Source organism: Muscardinus avellanarius (genome assembly GCF_963383645.1).
Source record: "Muscardinus avellanarius genome assembly, chromosome: 6".
Lineage (NCBI taxonomy): Eukaryota > Metazoa > Chordata > Mammalia > Rodentia > Gliridae > Muscardinus > Muscardinus avellanarius.
Window position 1 is genome coordinate 63637927 of NC_137791.1, and position 16875 is coordinate 63654801.

A 16875-nucleotide genomic window follows, 5' to 3' on the forward strand; every position below is an offset into this window, starting at 1 on the left:
AAGGAAGAATAAAGAACTGAAAGGGCTCCTGCTGGGTAAAAAGGTTCTCTGCAGAGCACATCAGAGGTTCTCCCAGTGACTTCCACAAGCCACCACCACCAATCCCCACCTTCAAGGGGGCTAGGATTTGTATGGCTAAATAGCTGGGTACAAAGCCCCACCCACTCTACAGGGAATCCATATCTAAAGGAAACAGTAGACAGGAGGATAGATAGACAGGCTTTTAACTCAAGCTAAAAAGTCTCCCCCTTCATGCCAAATGAGGCAAACCTTTGTGTTAGAGACATGGTCTAATCTATTTCATAACAAATACATTTTACATACAAGGACAGCAATTCTCAAAGTGCAAATAAATATGCTGAATAGAGAATAAGACTTTTGTGTTAATTTCTGAGTAATTAATTTTATTCATAGAAATGCCCCCCCCCCCCAAAGAGGTAAGAATAACAGGCAGGATCAGCCAAATCCTCTGTTGTTGTTGACGGCTACCTGAAGCGCTTCTTCTACTCTTTCCATTGTAGAATACTTAGGGAGGAAGAGAACACTGGTGCATGTCTGTGCTCTAATGGGATCTTTTTCATTCAAATTTTCAGGACAGCAGAATGTTATTTTCATATTCTTTAAATCTTTTATTTGTAATCTGTCAGTTCCTGTAAGAAAAACTGAAAAGAAATAAACATTTAAAAATTAGATAATCTATTTTATATAAAGACCAGAATCTCTTTATAAATAAAGTCTATTTATTACAGGAATTTAGTGAGGGCACATATGCAGAATCCTACATTACAAAGTAAAACGACCATATTAGGGCAAAAATTAGATGCATATTCCTCAAGCAGTTTGAAATCTGGGTGAAAATATAGTAGGCCCCCTTATCTATGAGATATGTTTCAAGACCTCAGTGGATGCTTCAAACTTATGATACTACTGAATCCTATTAACATATACACTATGTTTTTTTCCTATATATGCAAGTTTACTTATGATAAATTTTTTAGCTTTTTACTTAAAGGAAATCCCTGTGTAGAAAAAGACAAATAGCAAGAGAAAATATATAATGCATAAGACAGCCAAAGAGGATCTAAGTGCCTCCTGAGTGTGACTGCTTTTAGAGCAGGGAGAGAACACCAGGCTGGGATGAGGCAGAAACGCCTGTGGTGGAACTTTAAGGAGGGAAAGGTTTAGAAAAGAACTAAGGAGGTGGGTGAGGGGTTCAAGACAGGGGGAGGGACATCAGAGAAAGCCCAGAGGTAGGAGGAGTAAGATGAGTTCAGGAGTTGGAGAGGTAGGATATTGGGCTTCTGTATAAATCTATCTTCCAACATACTGTCATCCACAAAACTAATAACAAGAAGGTAAATGTTTTTGAAAACAAGTAAGGAGTCGGGTGTGGTGGTGCACACCTGTAACCCCAAGAGCCTCAACAACTTGGTGAGATTCTGTTTCAAAATAAAAATAAACTGGGAGTATACCTTAGAGGTAGAATGCCCCTGGGTTCCAAACACAGTCACACACACACACACACACACACACACACACACACACACACACACACAAAGCAAAACAACAAAAGTAAGGAAAACAGAAAAATTTACTAAGCCAGTTTCAGGAAAAGCACCATGTAGGCATAAAACAAATCACAAAATTGGAGGTGAGTTCAACAGACTTAGAAACACAAGTAAAACAGACTGTAATGCACAGAAACAGTAAAACTGACAGAATAATAGATGGTACTTATCATAAATGAGCTTTTTTTTTTTGTGGTACTGGGGTTCCTGGAAGCCCTTCAACTTCCAGGCTACACTCCCAGACCTATTTTTACATTTTTATTTGGAAACAGGGTCTCTTAAGCCAGCGCACCCGGCTGGCTTCGAATCTGCGCGATCCTCCTGTCTCTGCCTCCCAAGCGCGGGGATTACAAGCGTGCGCCACCACGCCCAGCATAAATGAGCTTTTTGTTCCTTTAAAGGACAGAAGATGCCAGGCGTGGTGGCACACACACTTGTAATCCCAGTACTTGGGAAGCTGAGACAGGAGGATTGCAGGTTCAAGGTCAGCCTCAGCTACTTAGTGAGGTTCTCAGCAACTTAGAGATACCCTGTTTCCTTATAAAAATTAAAATAGATCTGGGTGTGTAGCCCAGAGGTAGACTGCCCCTGTGGGTTCCATCCCTGTATCCACCCCCCCAATTAGAGATCTATTCCTTGATATAATACTTACCAAGGAACTTTTTCTTTTCCTCCAGAGTAAGTCTGTGTAAAGCCTCCCAAAACATCACTATCGTGGGATGTGAGCTGTAGTACCCTTGTTCGTAACTTGCATTCTAGAAAAGATGCAAATAAAGCAAACTATAACATTCAAGACATAGGAATAAAAACGGAAGTTAGTCAACTTAGCCTTTTTTATGTACCTTTTCAAATGTTTCCCAGTCATAATCTGTGTTTCCAATAATCAGAGTCTTCAGTTCTTCTGGAAGAAAAAATTCTATAATCTCCTTATTACACACTTTATAAAATCCTCTTTGAAATTCTTCATAAACTGCCTTCACAGAGATGTTGAAGATGCAATCAACACACTTAGAAACATAGTCTCTCCTTTAATAAAACAACAAAAAAATTCCCATACTCAGTAACCTGAACAGAATTGGGAAGATAAATCTAAAAGCTTGGATACTTAACAGTTATTGAGTGCTTACATATGTGCTGGAAACGTTTATATAGTTACTTCAGCATATTATCTAATTTAATAAAAACTTTCTAAGGCAGATTCTTTTTTTTTGGTGGTACTGCAGATTGAGCGAGCCCAGGGACATTCTACCCCCAAGCTATAACTCAAGCCCTATTATTTATTTATTTATTTATTTATTTATTTATTTATTTATTTTGGTGGTGGTACTGGGGTTCCTGGAAACCCTTCTACCTCAGGGCTACACTTCCAGACCTATTTTTATACTTTTTTATTTGGAAACAGGGTCTCTTAAGCCAGCATGGCTGGCTTTGAACCTGCGCGACCCTCCTGTCTCCATGCGGGGATTACAAGCGTGCACCACCACGCCCGACTGTTTTTTATTTTTTTAAGCAAGGTCTCACTATGTTGCAGAGAGCCTCACTAAGTAGCTAAGGCTAGCCTCAAACTTGTGATCCTCCTGTCTCAGCCTTTCAAGCACAGGAATTACAAGTGTTTCTCACCATATCCAGCTTATATAGATTACATACAAGATACAGTGAAAGTTAAGACTGTTCAAGGTCACACAGTTAAAAGACTCAACATTCAGACTATAATAACCAAAGTTTAGTGTAATAAAGCCTGAGCTGCTAACATTGATTAATTTCAAGGGAATGGGCTGGGGAAAGAGGATAAGTTTCATGTTTTACTTTATACTCTGATCAATCACCTGAATTCGTGACAGTAACTAATTTATTAGTGGTTAACAAAAATGAAGAGGGAGTTGAGGTTTCCACTCTTTAGCTATGATAAAGTAGCTTAAAGAAGACAAGTGCTGTCTCCAAGAGGTACTAAACCACTAGCTAAAATAAAATACATCTTGCTCAAAGCATCTACATCTGGGTCCAGATCCCAGAGGCCAACACTGTAGAGAGAAGGAAGGTCGCGGGAGCAAGGTAGCATTTGGCTTGCTGTTTTTCCCTTTGGGACATTTGTCAATTCTTGATTAAGGGGAAGGGAAGTAAGGCAAACAGAGGTTACTAAAAGATTCAGAGAAGCCAGTAGTTTCAGTAATTTAATGGGACTGGGTTGGAAACTTAAGTTTGGGGCTACCAAACTAAGAGCTTCAGAGGCCAAGGGCCATGGGAGCAGCTTTCCCTGGGGAGCATCTCCCAAATTCTTAAAAAAGAGGCACGGGAAGTAAGCAGAAAACAAATATAAATCAGAGCAGAATTCAACAGTCTCCTGATGCCACAGAAACAAAACCTGGGTTCCAGTATCCATCAAAAGGAGTCCCAAGTAAATACTGGGGGTTTTGGGGGGCTATGCTTGAGAAGGAAAGGGAATCACAGGTAGATTAAGCCTAAAAAGACTGCAACCCATGGGCATGGATGCATGCCTGTAATTCCAAGAGGCTGAGACAAGAGGATTACAGGTTCAAGATTAGCCTCAGCAACTTAGTCAGCTCTCAGCAACCTAGTGAGACCTGTTTCAAAACAAAAAAACATAAAGAAAGGGCTGGGGGCGTAGCGCCAAGGTAGATTGCCTCTGGGTTCAATCCCTAATACCCCTCCCACCCCCATGGTTGCAACCCTACCTCAGTCAGTTGTGCCCTTTCACTGGGTTGAGCCGAGGATTCTTGCTATTCCTAGCTGTCCCTATTAGGACAGGGTGAATCTTGTCTGCAGTAAGATAGCATTAGTTGGATTACCTATCTATTTACCTATGTATTTATTTTTGTGGTACTGGGGATAAAACCCAGGGGCATTCTACATTTGCATCTGAGCTATATCCCCAGCCCTATTTTTATTCTTTATTTTGAAACAGGGTCACACAGTAGTAAAGGGCCTCACTAAGTAACAGAGGCTGTCCGTGAACCAGGATCCCCTGTCTCAGCCTCCCAAATGCTGGAAATACAAGAGTGCACCACCATGCCTGGCTTGGAACCAATATTTATTTTTAATAGAAAATATCTAGCATTCAATCAAATGACCAAATATACCTTGAAAAGGTACAAAGAGGGAGCAGACAATGGACAAGCCTAAAGGGGACCAACATAGGCTTTAAAAAAAGTATAAAGATTATGTTCAAGGAAAAAATGGCAATAGAACAATTTCAACAGAAAATTAAAAACTTAAAAGTCTCAGAAATCTTAAAAACCACAATCATTAAAATAAATCAGGAAATAGGCTAACAGACTTCAAATATTTAAAAAGGTTAAAGAACTGAAACACAAAGAACGAGAACAGGTATAACTAGAGTCCTAGAACTGGGAGACCACGTTCATTGAAATTTGAAAACTGGAAAAAGCCAGGAATTTCAAAAACCTACCACAAACTATGGATATATAAAATACATTACTAAATACATATATTAAGGTATATGAAATCAAGCAAGGTGAGAATAAAAAGATGTATTTTAACAAAACTGATGGAAGACCAAAGCTAAAAGACAAACCTTCATACAGCAAAAGAATAAACACATTACTTTAAAAGAGTAATGATAAGAACTACTAATTTCCAGCAGAAGTTTTAAAAGCCAGAAGACAAAAGATGGTATTTTTAAGGTAAAAAAATAGTACATCTAGGGTTCTATATTAGAAGTACTTTCCAAAGTGAAGACTTCAAAGAGACGTTGGGTTTTAAAATAAAACAAAAAGAGAGGTAATTCATAAATTACCGGCCAACCTGAACTAAAGAAAATTTAAAAAAATTTGTTCCTCTAGAAGGAAAGTGATCCTAGAAGTTCTGGAAGTAATGATGATCAACATAAAGGAAAAACAAGGGAAATCTAGTAAGTACAGCAGTACTACCGCAACTGCTGTAGTGGCCCTGGAGACCAGTGGGGAGGTTCCTCAGAAACCTGGGAATGGATATGACCAGCCATACCTCTCCTGGGCATCCTTCCAATGGAACCCAAGTCAGAATACTATAGCAATACATGCATATACCATGTTTAGAGTAGCTCAACTCACAGTAGCCAAATTATGAAATCAGCCTGGCTGTCCATCAATAAGACGAATGGATCACAAACCGTGGTACATACACACAATGGCATTTAACTGGCCATAAAGAAGAATGAAATGATGTCATTAGCAAGGAAATGGACGGAACGTAAGCAGGATTAGCCAGTCTCAAAAAGCGAATAGTTCTATGTTTTCTCTCATTTGTGGAAGCTAGGTTGAAATTGAGAAACAAGAGACCTCAGATGGAGCAGCAGAGACTACAGTAGAACAGTAGAGGGCAGCTAGGGGAGGGAGGATGGGGGACAGAGAAAAGATGAGTTTAAATAATGCTACGTACATATATAAAATTACCAATGCCAATCTCAACGACATGTGTGAGGGAGGGGAGGGGAGGGAGACTGGGGTCCAGAGGGAAGCGGCATGTGCATTCCTATCACTCCATACCTCCACATGATGATTATGATGCACCAATAAAAGTATCAAAATTAATTGCTCAAAGTTGCCTTTTAATTTAAGTATATAGATTATATAATTTCTTAGTTCTTCATTGTCAGAAAAATGTTAGTTTTTGTGTATAAATTTCATTGGGTTTACTCCTAGCTTTTCCATGTTTTATCACTTTTTTAGGGGGACAGGGGATTGAACCCAGGGGCATTCTATCTCCGAGATATATCTCTAGTCCTATTTTATTTTTTATTTTGAGATCGGGTCTCCCTAAGTTCCTGAGTCTGGCCTTAAACCCTCCTGTCTCAGCCTCCCAAGTACTGGGATTACATGAAAGTGGCACTACATCCAACTAAGACTTGACATTTTAAGATATGAACGAGCTCCAAATTTCTCTATAGATTCCATTCTTTCACAATTCAGAATCCCAGCAGGTTTTTTGCTGTTGTTGTGGAAACTGGGGAACTGAGGCTAAAATTTAAATGAAAATACAAAGGGGCAAGAAAAGACAAAACAATCTGGATGAAGAAGAGAGTGGGAAGACTTGAACAATTAAATTTCAAAACTACTGGTATTTATTGATGTGGTACTAGTTACAGAACAGAAAAATAAAAAAGAGAAATGGGAAAAATATACATAGTTTTTTTTTAAAAGGAGAATTGAACAATGGGTGTGGTGGTACACGCCTGTAATTCCAGTATTTGGAAAGCTAAGACAGGAGGATCAAAGGTTAAAGAACAGCTTCAGCAACTCAGTGATATGCTTAGTAACCTAGCAAGATTCCATTTCAAAATAAAATATACTAAGGGCTGGAAGTATATCTTGAAGGTAGAATGTTCCTAGGTTTAATCACCAGCACCACAAAACAAAACCAAAACAACAAAAGAGAAAAAAAAATGATATGTGATATAACAGAAAAGGGTAGTGTTCCCAATAAATGGTAGTGTTCCCAATACACGAGAAAACAAAAGAGACCTGGCCTTTATATCATATGTTACTAATAAATAAATTACAGGGAAACTGTAGATCTAAATGTGAGAAGTCAAACAAGAAGCTTCTAGAAGAAAATATAGGAAAATACATTCATGGTGTTGGGACAGAAAATATTTTTTAAAGTAGGGCAGGAGAAACACTAACCATTAAAGCAAATATTAATAGAATGGAACTTGTAAAGGGAAATTTTGGTTTATCATACTAAGAATGAAAAGGTAAAAAGCTACAGTATGGAAGAAACTACCTGCAGTACTGTATCCAAAAAATGACTTGTATTTCAAACTCCTATAAACAAATTAGCAAAAGAACTCAATAAAATATCAGAAGCCAGGCGTGGTGGCACACACCTGTAATCAGTACTTGAGAGGCTGAGACATGAGGATCCCAAGTTGGCGTCCAGCCTCAGCAACTTAGCAAGGCCTTCTACAACTTAGTGGAATCCTATTTCTTTTTTTCTTTTTTTTTTTTTCCTTTGGTGGTACTGGAGTTCCTGGAAACCCTTCTATCTCCGGGCTACACTCCCAGGCCCATTTTATATTTTTATTTGGAAACAGGGTCTCTTAAGTCAGCAAGGCTGGCTTCAAAACTGTGTGATCCTCCTGTCTCTGCCTCCCAAGCGCGGGGATTACAAGTGTGTGCCACCACACCCGGCTAGTGAAATCCTTTTTTAAAATAAAAAAAAATTAAATAGGTCTGGGGGGGGGGAGAGTCAGGCATGGTGGTTCACACTTGTAATCCCAGCATTTGGGAGGCTGAGACTGGAGGATCGCGGTTCATGGACAGCCTCAGCTATTTAGTGAGGCCCTCTGCAACTTAGTGATACCCTGTCTCAAAATAAAGAAAAAATAGGGCAGGGAGTATAGCTCGGAGGTTGAATGCCTCTGGGTTCCATCTCCAGACCCGCCAAAAAAAAAAAAAAAAAAAAAAAAGGCCTGGGGGTGTAGCTCAGAAGTAGAATGCCCCTGGGTTCAACCCCTAGTACCACAAAATAAATAAATAGACTAAAAATGAATAAGCATTTCTTAAAGGAGGGTTTTTGGTTTTTTTTTTTTTTTTTTTTTTTTTGCGGGTTTGAGGATGGAACCCAGGGGCATTCGACCTCCGAGCTACACCCCCTGCCCTACTTTTTATTCTTTATTTTGAAACAGGGTCTCACTGAGTTGCAGAGGGCCTCACTAAGTAGCTGAGGCTGTCCGTGAACCGCGATCCTCCAGTCTCAGCCACCTGAATGCTGGGATTACAAGCGTGCGCCATTACGCCTGGCTAAAGTAGGGTATTTAAATGGCCTATAAGCACGTTAAGTATACAGTGTTAACCAGAGAAATACAAATTAAAGCCACAACAAAGTCTGGTGTGGTAGCACATGCCTGTAACCCCAGTACTTGGGAGATTGAGATAGGAGGATCACAGGTTCACAGCCAGCCTCAGCCATTTTTGAGGCCTTCCACAACTTAATGAGACCTTGTTTCAAAATAAAAAATAAACTGACTGAGGGTGTAGCTTAGACATAGAATTCTCCTGGGTTCCAACCCCAGAACCACAAACAAGCAAACCAATAACAAAAAGATCCACAATAAAATACTATAATGTACCCACCAAAATGGCAAATTTAAAATGACTAACAATACCATATATTACAGAGCTTATAGATAAAACACTACTCTCACATCCTCCCAGTGGAGGTTGGTCTCCATTTTGCACGTTTGTTGACTGAAGGCTTTCAGGTCACAGTCCTCCCCCTTTCACTACATCTGCAGCAATGGGTAAGAAAGCCTACATGCTCTCTCTCTCGCACTAGGGAAGGTTACACCATATGAGCTCTGGACTTCATGGAAGCCTCACCCTGGCCCCATGCCCAAACCATGATAAAATATCAGGGCCACCTGTTCTTCCTCACTGAAGCCAAACTGACAATGCTCATCTCTTGCCAAGTAGTCTCATTCGGTGTAGCTGTTACTATAAATACTTTGTGTGTGGGGGCGGTACTGAGGGTGGAACCCAGAGACTTTTCTACCTCCGGGCTATACTCCCAGACCTATTTTTATACTTTATCTGAAAACAGTCTCACTAAATTGCTGAGAGCCTCATTAAGTAGCTGAGGTGGCTTTGAACCTGTGCAATCCTCCTGTCTCAGCCTCCCAAGCACTGGGATTACAAGTGTGCACCACCACACCCTGCCTCTATAAATACTTTTATACTCTCTAGTATACATGTGATATCATCACTGTAAATATCCAAACTGATTCTGGGTGAGACAACTGATCCATCCTGCAAGGGGCAGTCATAAGACACCCAGAAATTCTCCCAGTCATGTACAACAGATGTGCCTGCACATAAGTAACAAAAAATAGGAATGAGACTTGCTCATAGGATCACAAATCACAATACTCAAGACCTGAGGTATATTATGTTCATGAATGATACTCCGGGCAAATAAACTTTAGTGTATTCATACAATGTACACCTACACAGATGGACATGTTCTATTTTCGATTTGTAATCGAAATCTATTTTTGCTTTGTAATTACATAGGAACATTCATTTTGTGGAATTTATTAAGCTGTTAACTTATGATTTATGTCATTTTCTATATTATGTCATTATACCTTTAATACAAAGTTTAAAAGAAAAGTTTAAGAAGTTAGGAAAAATAAGCAAATCCTAAAGGTACATAAAGTATGATGTAAAAATAAAATGTAAGCTGGGCATGGTGGTGCACACTTGTAATCCCAGCATTTGGGAAGCTGAGAAAGGAGGATCTGGGTTTGCGGACAGCCTCAGCTACTACTTAGTGAGGCCCTTTGCAACTCAGTGAGACCCTGTTTCAAAATAAAGACTAAAAATATAAGGCTGGGGTGTAGCTCGAAGGTAGAATTCTTCTGGGATCCATCCCCAATACTGCAAAAAAAGAAAGAAAGAAAGAAAGAAAGAAAGAAAGAAAGAAAGAAAGAAAGAAAGAAAGAAAGAAAGAAAGAAAGAGAAAAGAAAAGATAAAGCATAGTAAGTTGGTGGTACAATTTTAGGAGGAAGAGTCTCTCAGAGCAAGCCATTTCCATTCATTACAATGTAAGCTCCATATATGTCTATACTCATTCATGTAACACACACCAACTTCTTTGCCTTACTGAAAAAGTAAAAATAACTAATAGAAAGAAAAACTTTAAGAAATAAGAGAGATTTTTTAGAGCTCAGTGAAATAAATATAATGAATACACACAAAAATATTTAATTTCTTTGTACATACTTGTTAGTCTGGTCAACACCAATACAACTTCCATTAGGAATTAAATCTATGTTATTTCTGTCCCAATGCACCTGTAAATAAAAATAAAGTCCGATAATATCTCCAAAAGAATTCTGAACAATCTACCACCAATAAAAAAAAGTGGTACTCTGGAATGTACCACTTTTCTACAGGATTTGAAAAGCAAACTAGCAAGAAAGGTATAAACAGAGAATTACTATTCATTATAGAGAATGGAAAATGAGTTTTTTCAAAATCTGAATTATGTTAACTGATCATATTATGTAAATTTATCAGAAAATTGCCACACGTCAGTATTCACTTTATATATAGTATAGACCCAGTGTGGCAGATTTGCAGAAATGGCTACCAACTCCTCCCATCTTGGTTTTTCATTTCTCTTTACAAGACTTGGCAACATCTCTCACTAAGAAAGGAATTTATCTTCTCGCTTTTGAGTCTGGGTGTGGCCAGGTGAAGTGCTCTGCCAATAGAATGTGAAAAGCAGAAGATTGTGAAGCAGCTTATGTGCTGAGGCTGCCATCTCTTCCTACTCTCTGTGACCCTAAGACCACCCTGTGAGGAAGCCTCAGCTAGCCTGTTAGTGAGTAAGAGACCTTGAACACAGGCTGTTCCAGCTGCCACCCTATTAACCAACCAGCAGGTTTGTAAGTGAGGCCACTGCAGACCATGCAAGTCCAACCCAGTCAGCCCCGTCGGGAAACTCACAGAACCATGTTTATTTTAAACCACTAAGTTTAGGGTTGGTTGTTACTAAATCTGAAGGATATAGCATCTCACAAAAAAATGAGAGAAAATCCTGTTTTCACTAGAATAATTCAGAACCTTGGTTTTGAGTAACCCTTTATGCAAGTATATAAAGGGTTATTCAAAACTAAAACTCTTATGATGTCGATCTGGTTTTTATTGCTACTCACATTAAAATGGATGTAAAATATTTCTTGAAAATCACTGTCTTCATCATCCAGGAGTGTTTGCAAACTCCTAAGGGATAAATAATTTTGTTTTTAAAAAAGCAATAACCATGATCACTAGATTCACTATCTAAAATAAATGTCAAGTGCACAGCTCTTCTGAAGGTAGGAAATGAGGTTTGTAGCACCGACTTCTCTGTGTACAGATAACGTAAACAGGACCAGACCTCAACTAAAAATGTGAGGTACAGGAAGTTTATCTGCAGGCATTCCTCCTGATTTGCTTTTCTCCCTCAGTCCTGATTCCTTAACCTTAACCCAGTGATGCTGATGTCTAGCTAGAAAAGGGCTGAGAATATGTTTACTGATACTGACAACTCATTCAAAGTAATGTTACCTTTATTTAAACCTTTGAAACTGACTTATGAACAAATTAACAAATCTCCTATTAATATCAGGTATTCACTTAAAAGAGCTGAGGAACAAGTGGGGCAAAGAACCTTTTCTATACCTCTGTGCCGATATCACCAAACTTAAGAAAGACCTGAAATTCTACTATCATAAGTGTTCCAAGGCACGTATAGAGTTATGCTGAGTGTGGTGGCATGTGCCTGTAATTACATCTACTTGAAAGGCTGAGGCAGATGTACTCAGAGGTCAGTCTCAACCAACTTAGCAAGATCAGTCCCAAAGTTTAAAGGATGGGGGATGTGGTTCAGTGGACAAGCACTCTGGAGTTCAATCCTTGGTAACACACACACACACACACACACACACACACACACACACACACACACACACCAACTGGAGACTAAGCAGTCTTTATAGATTTCCATGCTGACATGCTGTTACATACACTTTTAAAACAACATGTCTCAATACTGTATTGTTTGCTCAGTACACATATTCATTCAACACTTAAGTAGATCCTAATGTGGTATTTAAGAGATGCAACTACTAATGAAAATAAACCCTGCCACTAGTAGTTAAGATGATGATGGAAGTCCCAGCCACAGTACAGATTTGTGTAACCAGAAGTATTTAAATGATATAGGTAATGCTTGAAAGAAGTTTCCAAAGGGACATGTGTCACAGGGAAAGGTCTCTGGAGAAGGTGGACTACTGCTCTGAAGTTGTAGTTTCCATGAAACCCTAGGACACAAACACAATTCAGCTGACTTCTCTGCCACTTTATCACAAGAACTTGCCCCTCCTCCAGTTTCAAAGGCATCCCTCGCTTCTGCTGAGACTCTCATCAGAATGGTCTTTCCTGCCAACACTCTTATCATGCCCACTCAGGTAATCTCTAAGACGGCTAAGGCCTTCTCTATAGCTTTCCTTTTCTTCTAAGCCCTCATCAGAATTTCCCTTTATGGTCTGTTCATGGTAACACAGGCTTTTTCTGGACCACATCTCAAAACTCTTCCAGCTGAACCTATTACCCTAACTTGTTTCCAAAGAGGTTTCACATTTTCACATATTCGTTATACCAACCTCTACTTCTAGTTCCAATTTCTGAATTAATCCTTTTTGGCTTCTGTAACAAAATACGTAAGACTGAATAATTTATGAACAGAAATGCATTGATCACAGCTCTACATGCTGGGAAGTCTAAGACAAAGGTACAAGCAGACTTGGTGTCTGGTGAAAGATAGTTCAAAGACGGTACCTTTAATGTGACCTCATATTAGCACAAGAGGTGAACAGCGTCCCCAGGAACAAGTTATTTTTACTTTACTGGTACTGAGGATTGAACTCTAGGGCATTTACCTCTGAGCTACACCCCCACACTATTTTACTTTTACTTTGAAACAGAGTCTCACTACATTGATGAGTGTCACTACTTGTTGAGGCTGTCCTCAAACCTGCAGTCCTCCTGTCTCAGCCTCCCAAGTGCAGAGATTACAAGCATTAGAAGGGCACTAGTCCTATTCTTAAGATCTCTGCCTCGGGACCAAATCACTTCCTAAAGATCCCACCTCCTAATTAAGTGTTCAGGCTATCTCAGGCTGGCTTCAAACCTGTGCGATCCTTCTGTCTCAGACTCCCAAATGCTGGGATTACAAGTGTGCGCCACCACGCCCAGCTTTTCCCTTTTAATTTCTAATACTATCAGATATAACGGATGTAAGAAAAAGTTTTTTGTGGTCTTCAATAAATTTAAGAAAATCTAAGAAATGCTGATATACATTAAATATCTTTACATTTACTAAGTTTATGTATACTGCTACTAAGTTTATTAAATTTTCTTAGACATAAGCACTATTTAGGTCAACTTCAGCATTCCCAGTAAAAAATGATAAATTTATCTCCTCCTTTCCAAATCCTAGGCTTTTAATACATTTTCTTGTCTTATTACTGTACTCAGTTAAAGAGTTAATAGTTGGACTATGGTGCCAGACTATGTTCAAGTCATGCTACTGCAGGCCCCTGTGCAAGTTTTAGTTTTCTTTTTCTGGAAAATGAAGAGATTAATAGGATCATACTACCGTTCCCTGTCTTCTAAAAATCTCCAGACAAGCCAGGCATGCTGGGAGGCTGAGACAAGAGGATCACAGGGTTGAGGGCAGACTCAGCAAATAGTGAGATTCTCATCAACCTAGTACGACTCTGTTTTAAAAATAAAAATAAAGACCTGGGTGTGATGGCACATGCCTGTAATCCCAGTACTTCGGAGGCTGAGAAGGGAGGATTGCAGGTTCGCAAACAGCCACAACAACTTAGTGAGGCCCTCTGCAACTTAGTGAGAGCTTGTTTCAAAATTAAATAACAAAATAGGGTTGGAGGTGTAGCTCGGAAACAGAATGCCCCTGGGTTCCATTCGCAGTGCACACGCGTGTGCACACACATACACACACACACACACACAATCCAGAGTGCTCTATTTTATAAATATGCCAAGTAGATATAATTCTGTTATTGAAGGACATTAAGGTAGTCTATATATTATAAATTATAATACAGTGGACCTCAGTTTTTATTTTTAATTTTTTTGTGTGGTGTTGGTGATCGAACATAGAGCCTAACTTGTGCTAGGCAAGTATTCTTGCCATGAGCTACAACTCCAATCCCTGGCTGCACATTCCTGAAATAGCTAGAATTATGTCAAAAGGGCAAATAAATTTTTGGTTTTGACAAGTACTGTACCACATTGTTCTTGAACAGAGTACCAATCCATACTTCCATTAACAACCCGATATTACAGTGAATTTTTTCCCAAACCTTTGTTAGTGTTATTTGCCATCAATATTTCAAACCACTCTCAAGTTGAAGCATAAATTATCTTCACTTTGCTACATGAGCACTAGTGGGATTGTTCTCTTTTTATTTATAAGCAGCTTTTTTGTTATGAGCCCTTTCTATTGGTTTTTTTGTTGGCTGTCTTTAGATAATGTTCCCTGAAGAGTTTATGCATCAATGTTCAGAGTGGATACAATTAAGCCACAGGGTGGCAATCTCATCAGGGTGTAAATCCATTTGCTGTGTAGCAGCCCAGGCAGGTGTCTGTGGTTGGAGAAACGGTTTCCTGGGGCTGAGTGTCTGTCTGTCTGTCTTTGAATCCCCTTGCTTGCTCTCTTGTGTCTAGCTTCCATGATGTGAGAGCATCATGCGCTCTCCTGCTACCATGCCGAACTTCAGACTTACATAGACTGAAACTCTGAGATCTCAAAAAAAAAAAAAAAAAAAAAAAGGAATCTTCCTCCAAGTTGTGTGGTCAGCTGTCTTGGATATTAGCAGTGAAAGTACTGATCAAGACAATGTCATTTTTCTTAAGAATGTATAGGAGCACTATATAGCAGGAGTATTTACCTTTTCTGCTATGTGTTACCAATTTTTTCCCCAGGGAGTAGCCTATCTTTTGACTAAAAAAATACATTTCTACTTTAAAAGTGATGACCATGAAATGCTTAGTATCAACATCACTAGCAGATTTCATGTCAAGATGTAACATGTGCTTTGTTCATGACAGTTTCTGCTATGGAATGTTCAAAGATTATTTTGAGAAATGAAGACAAGTCACAGGAACAATCAATTCTACCTTTGTGTGTGTGTATGTATGCGTGGAACTGGAACAGAACCAAGGGCGTTCTACCTCTGAGCTATATTCTCAGACCTATTTTTTAAAAATAGGCGGAGACAGGAGGATCATGCAGGTTCGAAGCCAGTCGCGTGCGCTGGCTTAGGAGACCCTGTTTCCAAAAATAAAAAGTATAAAATAGGTCTGGGAGTATAGCCTGGAGGTAGAAGGGCTTCCAGGAATCCCAGTACCACCAAAATAAATAAATAAATATATAAAAATTTACAACAGGGTCTCACTAAGTCACTGAAGCTGTCTTGAACCTGAAGTCACTGACAAGTATATGTGTTTAAATATTTATCCAAACATGTTAGATAAAGGTCTAAAAAAAAAAAAAGGAACTACATTCACTTACTTTCCCAAAACAGGACTGAGTTCTTTTAAGTCTTCCAATGATGGCATCTGGTCCAAAAGCTTCTTAAAGAGTGCCAGTGGGAAAGGGATGTTGGCAACATTGCAATTGAAAACGGCAAGTCCACAGAGAACCCCAAAGAAGAAATATCTCTTTGCCTCAAATTTAGGCTAAAAAGAGAAAAATAATCTTTTTATCATTAACATGGAAGGTTCTTATCAGGTAATTAATTAATCAATTAATTTATTTATTTTTGCGGTACTGGGGATGGAACCCAGGGTCTACCTCCAAGCTACACCACCAGCCCTACCTTTTATTCTTTATTTTGAAACAAGGTTTCACTGAATTGCAAAGGGCTTCCTAAGTAGCTGAGGCTGTTCACCAACCTTGATCCTCCTGTCTCAGCCTCCCAAGTGCTGGAATTACAAGCGTGTGCCACCATGTCCAGCTTAAGTAAATGTTTTTTATTTTACTTTAACAAAATCGAATTGTAGATTAACACTAAAAAAAACTCTGAGATAAGAATACTTAGGGTTTAATTTCAATAAATTTAAGTATCTGCTGCAGTTCTGGTTACTAAAAGCACAACAGGATAAAAACACGGTAGGCTCAAAAACCCTAAAAACTAGTTTCACCATTTCTTTCCATAGCCTTTGTCTTCACATTCAATGGGAAAAACCAAATAGAAACAAAGGATGTGTGTCAGAGAAAGGAAGGATTCATTTTTATCTCTATATTCTGTAAACGGTCAAGGACACATATTGACTTACTTATTCTGTGTAGAAAGACACAGAAACCTAGCAAAAGAGTACTCCATTTTATTTTATTTTACTTTATTTGCGTGTTTGGGGATGGAACCCAGGGGCATTCAACCTCCAAGCTACGCCTTCCCTATTTTTTATTCTTTATTTTGAAACCAGGTCTCAGTGAGTTACAAAGGGCCTCACTAAGTAGCTGAAGCTGTCCGTGAAGCGCGATCCTCCGGTCTCAGCCTCCCGAATGCTGATTACAAGCGTGCGCCACCATGCCGAGGACTCCATTTTAAAGAAAATAATATTACTAAAACTGAAGGTTAGCTTAATATTAATAACCCTCCTTCCTAGTATGTATGTAGACACCTTACTTTTCTATAGATATATGATCTACATACATACACATATGTTATCATCTTTTTGAAATACAGGGGATTGAATTCAGGGC

The 16875-nt window shown here is 39.0% G+C and overlaps 1 protein-coding gene across 2 annotated transcripts in view; it reads right to left on the bottom strand.

Moving 5' to 3' along the window:
• Positions 1-456: 456 nt before the first annotated feature.
• Positions 457-16875, bottom strand: part of HERC5 (HECT and RLD domain containing E3 ubiquitin protein ligase 5) — a gene marked incomplete at both ends in the record, with an annotated part of 60884 nt that continues 44465 nt past the window's right edge. For both annotated transcript variants that reach the window (XM_080697905.1, XM_080697904.1), the window contains 6 exons: positions 457-662; positions 2221-2323; positions 2411-2594; positions 10311-10381; positions 11249-11315; positions 15679-15845. In XM_080697905.1, the coding sequence (XP_080554031.1) occupies positions 457-662; positions 2221-2323; positions 2411-2594; positions 10311-10381; positions 11249-11315; positions 15679-15845 (798 nt within the window). The remainder of the gene's footprint in view (positions 663-2220; positions 2324-2410; positions 2595-10310; positions 10382-11248; positions 11316-15678; positions 15846-16875) is intronic.